Genomic DNA, 10580 nt, shown 5'->3' with positions numbered 1-10580 from the left:
ACTAGCTTCTATCACATAACAAAAACATTACTCACAACTTGTTTCTTTTACCTGTTACTGGTACATTGCTGCACCAATATCTGTTGTAATTTTGCAATGCTCGTATCATAAATTACAAAAATTAAATTTCATTGAAACATTGTACGTATTAGAAAATCATTACATGTGTTATTACATGTAAATCAAGTATATATTTTCTTTTTCCAAAGAAATTACTTATCTTAGCATGGTCAGTACAAAACGCACAAAAAATCCAGTTATTTTATAATCGAATTTCTTAAAATGTACAAATATAATTATATCATTAATATATTCTCAAATAAATATTCTTTGATTCTTTAAAATGCTTTCTGAAAATAGGTATTTTCAATAAATAAAAGTAAACGTCGTGTAAAAGTTTGTTTCCTGAAAGTGAAACAGATGGCGCGCTAGGCTCTTAGTATGAAATAGCACCATCGATGGCGCAATTGATCTAACCTATCAAAGCATTATCCATTAGTGTGTTTGCAAGTTATAGTATCGTTAGAGGAATAGGGATGTTGGAACCAATTTTAGTAGAAGACTGTACATATACGAAACTGGTTCCATCATTGGAAAGAGTATTAAACGATTTGAACGAAAATTCTACTCATCATGATTATATGGTTGCTTTGGTAATAGTATTACTAGCAGAGGCTGGTTTTTACTTGTCACCGACAAATAATAATTATTCACGGTATGTATTACCATTCGATAGCGATTTTCTAACAATTTTCTAGTCTTAATTGTATCTGTCATAGTCCAAAACTAAAATCTCTCCATGTACCAAAAGATTGGAAATCACAAGAAACGGGAGTGTATGAGATGTATTTTCAGCCAGAAACTGTACCTGATATAAAATGCAAACTAGTTGCATTCCCTCTAGGAGATACGTTGATTATAAACTTTTTCCCTCTCATAGATGGAAAAATTACTTATACAATAACTGTACAAACTCTGAAGTATGTTAATCCTTATTCTAGTGATCTTTATGGAAGATATATGAGACTCAAAGAGATATCTTACAGGTATAATTTATTTTTAATTTTGTGGTAGTTATTTAATATGTATTATATTTGTTATTATAAAATTATTTAATAGGTTTAAGGACAAATTGTCAACACCAGTGCGTTCAGATATATTGCACAAAGCTGGTGTGATGGGTCCTAGTCTTCAAGCTTTTCCAACTGAGTTAAAACTCAGAATTTTAAGATTGCTAGATGTCTGTAGTTTAAAAAGAATGGCACAATGTTGTACAGAATTTCATGAACTCTGTTCAGATGCCCAATTAAGGACACATAATGCTACATAATACTCGAGCATGTCGGGTATGAAATTGATAATGTATCATGATGGTGCAAAATATTTTAATTTCTTATCTCTTTTTCGTATTTTAATTTATTTTATTTGTTTCGTATCTATTATCATATTTGACTACTTATCGTATTTTGTAAAATATATTTGTAAAAAATTTATATTGTTATAAATATATAAAAATGACACTGCGTTTATTAGTTTTATTTGTATATTGATTATATTCAAATCTTCACATATGTATCATATTTTTACTTCATGCCTCGAGTGTCTTGAATATACCGTTTCGCAAATATGAATTCACAAGCGAGATTTATAGACCATCATTAAACCATTACTGCAATGAATTAATTTCCGGTATATATTGAGAAAGCATAATTAACGTTAAATAGTTTTTGTTTGAATTTTCCATCAAATAAAATGAAACTAAATGGAATTAATCTGTTAACTGATTAAGCATACGTTTTTCCTTCTTTGCTTGCCAGTTAAGGAAGTATTGAATAATAATATTTATCAATTATAAATTATTATATTATTATTACATTAATAAAATTAATTATAAAATTCTCCTTTATTTATGGTGGTATGAAAGCTTTATCGATACGACTTCGTTGGATGCGTATACTTCATTTCTTCATTTAATTCATGAAAATTTAAATCCTTCTTTTCCACAGATTACATCATTACGGAAAGAAAAAAGAAAAATTTATGCGAAATACAAGAGAATATTAGAAACCTCGTCTGAACTACCCGAGTAGAATTATATATTTTACAAAATTTCTTAAAATAAAAGTTTTCAAAGATCAATCGACGTATGTAGATTTTATTTGGAGTTTCTATTTTTAAATAGAATTAGTTCTGTTTAAGAATAGAAATCCTTTCGATGTCTGATCATTAAACTATTCAGATGAATAAATATTTTTTCGTCCTGTATTTTTTTTCGTCGCATGACGCATCCGGTTTCAAAGAGTTTAAATTAATTTCTTGAAACTAATTAATCACATTTTTTTACGCCCATGAATTTCTTTTCAGCGGACGAGGTAACGAAGCCACCGGCGAGCAACGATAACGCACAAAACGAGGAAACGACGACACAGAGTAACGGTGATACCGGTGAGTGATAACCAAGGCAACAACAATTACGCTCTTGCTCTACCGCGTTTCGCTTCTGGTGGATACGTCAGATGGAAGCACACCTAGTTGCACCTATCGATCTGGTATAGCGGTAACGAAAATTTTCCTCGAATGTGCATATGAAAACTAACGGTGGTTGATATCGAATGGAAACGATCACCGCGAGTCGAGTTCCAAATACTATTACAGTTAATGAGCGATCAATTAATTACGCAATGCAACATTCAACGTGCGAGATCGTGCACATTGTCAATACGATTCTCGATACGATCTTTGATTTCTCATTATACAACTGTGAATAAATAATTTGTCACGTCGTCGTTTTGCAATATCAAAAGCAGACTGTTGCGTCGTTCGGTAAAGTCGCTGGAGATTGGCATATCTGATTACTCTTCTCTCGTTTTGATTCGCGGTTAGTTTTTCCACGGTGAATTTTAATCAAAAACTCATCGAATTTATTTATTTGGTGAATTGTAGAATCGTCGGAGATGTTGAAAGATTTTCTTGACGATATTCCATAAAAGCCTTTAAAAGATTGATCATTTTGACTAGGTATAAATGAATTTTGTCACTGGTTCGAATTTATTTAAATGCAAAATATTTACTTTGGAAGATAGAATCGGATATTAAGATTGGGACGTTAAAAGAGTTTCCACGTGATATTCCATAAAGCTCCGCGAGTGATTAGGTTGATCGTTGTAACAGTTAGACTCTATTTCATGGAAAGTGATGTTTTTTCTGAATACGTGACTTTATGGACAGGCACGTATGGTCTGGAACAAGTGTGAAAATCCCCGGTGATTAATCGTTGCTGCTTCCCAACTTTTACGTATCTTTTTTTGAAATGGTCATGGATTTCATATCTTTGTTAATCGTGACTTTTATCGAAAGCACACACAGTTCTGTATTCTTCTCTTTTCGCCTGTTGCGTTAAAAATATAAGTGTTGAAATGTAAGTGTTGAATTTTGAATTCACCAAATCGATGTAATAAAATAATTTTTAGTTACGTTCTTTAAAATCCGCAAAGATATTTATTTCAACTATCACCATATCAGTTACAACGAATTATAATTAAGTATTTCAACACAGTGTAGATCATTCACAGAAAGATAAATAAATACTTTTCTATGCTATCTTCATGCTATCTCCAGCTGTAATCCATGAGCCACTCTCCAACGTTTCTTGTTTTTATTCCCACTGAAAAGAAAGAAAAAAAAAAAACCGAAAAAACTCCGATTTTGACACGGGCAACGTTACTATTTCCTTGCTGATGTCCATGACGATGTACATACATCGTTAATCCGCGAAATGCAGTCTGGCAAGTGGATTCGCATGTTTCACGCGATCCCGCAAATTCGAAGGCAGCGCTCGATCGTTAGACACGGGATGGTTGATAATTATGGCTGCGATAAGCTGTCGAATCGCGGTAGGAAAATGATTGAAACGTTTCTGCAGATTGGAGTTGTTGTGTGTTGCCTGTGACAAATATACCTTGTTACGGCGTCTGATTTGTGTCCGCCGATTTTGCAAAATCGGCGGATAAAAGATTCGAGGGGGAAGCGGATAATTGATATTGGAACGCTTGACAATATATTAAATTTCTGGATTAATTTATCATTGTAGTCATTCGTAATTTAGTTACAAATTCTAGTCAAAGCGAATGTTCCATTCCTTTGTTTCCATTTTCCTCTGACGTTAATACGATTATATATCGATTATATATGATTATATATAATATATATATATATATATATATATGACGTTAATACGAAAAAATAATGTATGGATATTCAGACAGAAAATAGAAATTTGTTATTAATTTTCACTTGATTCTCTTTTTTATTAATATTTTGATCTTGTGACTTTCTTTGTTTCGCAAATGAAACGTTTGGAAACGGGGTTAGAATCAGTTTTTCTATCGGTTTGAATACTGTGACTTTTTTTTCTCTCTTTTACGAATATATTTCTTCAGACGAAAATAAATTTGATTAACTCCATTGTTGCAAGAGAATCAAATAGAATTTCCACGTTTCGTGTTATTTAGGTTTCATCCGTAGAATTGTTAACCTTGATGTGAATAGCCATTGATGCTTTCGATGTATCGAGCCGCGATAATAAACTCGTACATACTGTTATAAATTCTTTTATTCTAGCAGAGAGATTTTTATTATATCTGTGTATCGTATTTTTCTCGTTCTAGTCAATTCTCTTTCGATCCTCCCTCCGTAAGTAGGTCAAAATTTATAGAATGCTACAAGCTCGTTTACTGTGGTCAAAATGGCCAATTTGCAATATTTCACAGAAATTTTACATAAATGCCGCGTTGTATTCTTAGAGATTCGAATGAATTTTCCTGAACGATTTTACACTCGTACATATTTTTCGTCATATCCTCTGCACTTTAATTTTTCTGATACGAGTTTCGTAACTTTTAATTTAGTACTGTCAACAGTTCTAACATTAAAGATTCGTTTGTCGAAGAATACCACAGTCGAGCAGTTCTACTAAAAATTTTCCACTCGTTCCATTTGTTACTCAATACTCGACTCTCCAACGGTAAAAAACAAAAAAAGGAAAAAGCGACGCGATAGGTATTTCAATATTTATACGATTCACTTGTGCTGTCACGTACGAGCGATTTATCGCTGTCTCTCCTCCCGTTTTTTGAACTGAAACTCTTTCCCTGCAAACCGTGTGACTTTTAATACTCTTCTCTGCCTCGCCGCGGCTTAACGAACTGCGAAGTTTTGGCACAAGATCATCGTGTAAACTCGGTTGAACATAAATCGGCGACGATGTTCACCGCTGTGCCCCGTTTCGCGACACTCTCGATCCTCGCATTCGAGCCTCACCTCGAAGGCGACTCGAAGAAATGGAGGAACGAAAAAATAAAACTGCTCTTTCGTTCCAAACAAACTCGATTGGTACGATCCGGCGACGGCGATGTGAATAATCTAACCGGCCAATGAAGCCAGTCGTCGGTTCGCGTGCGAGCTTCAATTACCAGTTTTTGACCTAAACCGTTCCGCCACTGATTAAATCGTTCGTCCCGCACTCGACTATTTTTCTTTAATTAGAGATTCAACTGGCAGCCCGATAATAATTAATAACGGCGAGGCAGGGTTGTTAACGCACGAAATTTAGGGCGAACCGAGCGCTGTAAGGTCGCCTAGGGGAACTGGGTCACAGCAGGTGGCGGCGACTCGCAGAACGGGAACACCAGCGAAGATAGAGGGAGCGAAAGGGAGAGAATGAGACAGAAGGGGGACGTTGGAAGAGTGCACTTTTCGAAATCGACCGCTAAACGCTCGTTCGTTCCTTCCTTTGTGGGAGATGCGCCCTCTCAGACAATCTTGATACACAGTGCAGACTATTTTCTGGCCCGTTTATCCTCCCTCCGCAACGTTCCACGCCTTCGTTGCGCTCCTTGTCTCGGGTGTCTCGCAGCATCTTCCTTCTCCTCTTTGCTCCATTTCGACAGCCAGAGTTTTCAAGTTCCAAGCTCGAGGTCGAAAGAAACGGGACAGATGCGTCGGGCAATGGAATGAAAGTCGGTTAGAATGAAAAAAGAAAAAAAAAAAAAAAAAAAAAAAAAAAAAAAAAACAACGGGGGTCGGGAAAACGACATAAAACGGGGGGGAGGGGAGGAAAAAAAAGGAAGAAACGGGCAGGGAGGGGGGAACAGTTTTTTTCATATCGTGAAAAAAAAAAGCGAGAGAAAGTATCGTCCAACAAGCCTGCTCACCTCGGGCCACCGATCCTGACGGAATGTTTTCATCCTCCCTCTCCAACCCTCTTTTTTCCCTCGTTTTGCATTCTGTTTTTCTTCTTTTTTTTTTCCCCCCTTTTGGATTTTTTTCTTTTTCGACAAACATTGCCCATCGCTTAACAACACCGCGCGATGAAATTCCAGATGCTCCGTTCGTCGAGCGAGGGAAACGAGGCTCGTTCGAAGGAGGAAAACGGAAAATCGTGGCTCGTGCCGAGTTTGGGATAGTTGATCGAGGGATTGAAGAGATTTCTGAGGAGAGACACGGCTGAACGAAAAAGAAATTGGAAGTAACTGCAATTGCGTAAATATTATTTTAATTATTCGCAACTACAAAAACAGTTGCCACGTTCGATACAAAACTTGCTCTTAACGATTCAAGATAAAATGAAATAAAAATTTGGTGGAAGCTTCATTGACTTTGATTAAGTAATTCTACATTTCTGCGTGGATATGTTCCAACGCAAAAAGAGAGAGAGAGAGAGAGAGAAACAAAAAAAATCAAACGAATAAATTAAAAATGTGCATCGTGTATATCATGTATCAATAAGCATAGAATAAATTTCAATTTCGATGAAAAATTTATTAGAATTTAAACGGAATGAATTCAAAGTTTCACGTCGAGTATTACGGTACTAAAGTCAAATGATTTTTCAAATGAATTTCGATACAAAAAAGAGAGAGACAGACAGACAGAGAGAGAGAGAGAGAGAGAGAGAGGGAGAAATAAACACGGGAAAAAAAGAGAAAGGCAAAAAGTAGGAAAAAATGGAAGATTGGAGAACTGTGCACCCATCCCCTGGAGACTTGGATTATTGGCAGGCTTGTCCTCGCAGACGGCACGCGTCGACCATCTGTCTCGGCCTGTTTCTTCCGGAAAGTGCGAAAGCCTCGGGAAGAACCCAGACACCGACGCTCTGACGAAGTTTCTTGTCTCGATACACGACGACCGGCTCGATATCTCCCCGGGCTTCGAATCGGAAGAAGAGGTTGGAGGGAGGGGGGCGAATCCTGTTAGAAGTTGCCCACGGCAGGATTCATAACCAGCGAATGCTGGATCTCTCGATGCTTGGTGCTCGAGTTGAATGGAAATTGAAGTTTTAATATAGAAACTGCGTGTACATTTTCTGCGGAAAGTAGGAAAAATTTAAATTTGAAATGTCGATACGATGCTCCCGTTAGGGGGACGGAACGATCCTTTTGTTTTCCAAGCGTGAGGAATATAGCGCGTGTTCTTCTTGTGCATTTGGAAAATTCATTCCATCTCGTTAGATGGAAAGATAGAGTGAATTGGTCACAATCAAAATTTAGTGTTTTGCAGTGTCAATTACTTGAAAAATTCTCCATAGAATTTAACTCTCAGATGATATCTGGGTCACTGAATGTCGTAACAATTTAAGATTAAATTTCTCCATTTTGGAATTTTTAATTTCGTCAAGTTTCTAATTGCCAATCTCTGTCAGTGAGAATGTAAAATACAAAATGAAATCGGATTGATCAGAATACAAGCAATCTAACATAGATTTCCACAGTCATCTGTCAGTAATTTAAATATTTATCAAACTCAACTGGAAATTCTCTACAACAACAAACGACATATATATTTTCTAAACAATTGATAAAGTATTCCATAAAATGATAAAGTATTCCATTAAAATGTCGGGAACCTGTGTATTGAACTTGCTATTAAATAAATCAAGAATATCAAAGATTCCCAGAATTATGCAAAAGAGTAAGTAGAGTGGAAGTAGAGAAAGGTTGAGGGTAAATCGCAACATCTGATAATCTCGTACAATTACGAGATGAGATCTTGATTCCTTGTCACGAGCTTCGATATTTTATTTTCGTACAACGCCATGGAAAAAACGAGCGAAGGCCTTTGATCACGATAATAATTCACGTTCTGACACGCAAAGGCTGAATGAAATATCATTGCCACAATGAACTTTGTTATATGCTTCATAATGGCTCTTTCCTTTTTCTTTTCAAACTTTAAACTGTATTCTTGAACATCGGGATTAAACCGCGATGTACGATACAAATAGCCTTTTTTAATTATTAGCATGATTTTTGAAGATCGATGCAGCGCTGCAAATATTTTCATTCTTTGATACGAAAAATATTATTTGAAATTGTTGTTCTCGATGACAATGTTGATTTGAACGAAATGCAGTATAATTTTCTGTATGATTAGAATCTTAGTATAATTTTCTGCGATTAGAATCTGAAAGGTTCATTCAATTCTTCATTCCAATTTGTACTTGTCAGAAATGTAATATTGTATTGATAAGACACATAAAAACAAGTGTAGGAAAATTCTACAAAGACAATCTGTCTGCTATCTTTATAAGGGAAAATAGAAATTTGAAATTTCGGTATGATGCTTCTACTAGACGTTTTCTTTATAATCTTTAACAATTAATTAATTAAATTCCACATTTCTAATTGTAATAGATTATTTCACCCATATTAATTACACAAATTAGACACAACTAGGGAGTTATAGAAATTTTCTAGTTAAACATCTAGGTAAACTAAAGTTGAAGAACGAAAATTTATCTCAACAACGCGGTTTAACGTAAATGTGGTAAAAATATTATTACAGCAATAAACGTAGCATGTTGCGAGGCAAGTGGAAAATACAATTGGAAACGGTACCGGAAGTCTCCAACGACTCTCATCAACGCGCGGAAAATGAGCGACTGCCGCGCACGGTCGGCGTCACTATCGCGAAAACAAATCGCCTGCCATCGGAACAAACTATCCTCCCCTCCTAGCACGGTGCTCCACATTTGCCGATAATCGAAATTCATTAATACGCCATCGATTAATCGACCCACTCGAAAATTACCGGCGGTGATGCACACCGGAAATCAGGCTAGCTCGTTGCCGCTCAAATTGAGCGCATCGTCAACGGCCTCGAAAACTGTCGTCATTCTTTTACCGGCTGTTTCAATTTCGATACACCGCAGAAAATTGTTTTATTTACATTACGAATAACTTTTATGGACGAGGAAGATAAACGCATATTGCAAAATATATCGCGGATATTGATTAATTTTGCGAATTACATTGCAGATGTATCGATTAATTTTCATATTTTATTTCGTATTTAAATACAAAAATGTTTGTATTGTATATATTGAACTTTGAGACGTTTCATTGGCAAAGTGTTTTCAGGAATTTGAATTTTTAACGATGCTTGAATGTTCTTTTAACGTAGCGTGGTATTTCCTTTCTCGACTTGCTGTTAGTTACAATTTTTTGCCAATTAGTTTACATTAGCCAATTCTACTTTTTCAATATGGAGGAGCGATGAGACGTTTCAAGTTTTAATACCGATTTGACGTTAGTTGTCGATATTTCAACCGAGGCTGGTAAACCCACATTTTCCCCAGAAGGCTTTTCACATCGAATTACAAAATAAATAACATCTGACGTCTCTCATTAAAATAAATCATTTTATGAAAATGTAATATCCATTCGCGTTAGTTATCGCGATTCGTGACATTTAATTGATCAGGATTTACTTATTACGTCTCCTACAGTTCATCACTTATATTAAAATACATTTGATATTTCTTATTGAAATGAAACACAGTACTTAAGTACTTCTACTGAAACAAATGTATTACGACTTCGACTACATTTACACGCAATTCAAACCAACCAATACGCATCTAACTTTCCAACGTGAACTCTCCTCTGTACAATAATAATACGTTAAACCGATTGACTCGAGAGTACCTCGTTTGCAGGAATAGGAACGCGAAACAAGCGTGCGCGTGCAGATCTCTACGAGGAAGAAATCTTCTCTACCGGAGAAATCGATTAGGAGGATCGTTTCGAGCGCGCGACACGCGAAATCACGATCGGCTGGCGAATAATGGCCGAACCACGGGTACAAAGAGGACGAAAAACAAGCGTCGAATGAAACAAAAACCAGGAAACGTGGAATCGGCGCCTGGTAATATCGTTCGTCGGCTCCTCTCTCTTTCTCTCTCTCGTTGTCTCGTTAGCTTTCTGCATGGCGATAATGGAAAGTAACCGAGGCGTTCATCGATCAAATCTCTCGCGCGTGTCCAACTTTTTTGCCACTTAACGCGAAACCGTCCGCGATAATGAGACGACTCGCGTTCAATGGCAAAGCTGCGAATTAGCAAAAACGCGTTACAACGTTGACGTACAACGGTTTCGCGTGTACACTACACTGTGCACTGTCTTGCGACGTTTTTTCTTTTTTTTGCTTTCCGAGCGTTTGATAAACAATTTGCGCCGGTGTACGGGGACGATTTAATTTTGCACGACGTACAGCCACTCAGGAGTTTCATACGCACGACGAGG

General features: G+C 36.4%; 1 protein-coding gene across 1 annotated transcript; it reads left to right on the top strand.

The window, feature by feature from the left end:
• Positions 1–410: 410 nt before the first annotated feature.
• Positions 411–1525, top strand: LOC122533595 (F-box only protein 7-like). Its single transcript, XM_043663453.1, has 3 exons — positions 411–715; positions 780–1046; positions 1120–1525. Exons 1-3 carry the CDS (start codon positions 537–539, stop codon positions 1328–1330), a joined length of 657 nt encoding a protein of 218 aa, XP_043519388.1. The 5' UTR covers positions 411–536; the 3' UTR covers positions 1331–1525.
• The last annotated feature ends 9055 nt before the right edge of the window (positions 1526–10580 follow it).

Source organism: Frieseomelitta varia, unplaced genomic scaffold (assembly GCF_011392965.1).
Source record: "Frieseomelitta varia isolate USP_RPSP 00005682 unplaced genomic scaffold, Fvar_1.2 scaffold_540, whole genome shotgun sequence".
NCBI lineage: Eukaryota > Metazoa > Arthropoda > Insecta > Hymenoptera > Apidae > Frieseomelitta > Frieseomelitta varia.
This window is presented reverse-complemented; position numbering and strand designations above follow the sequence as displayed.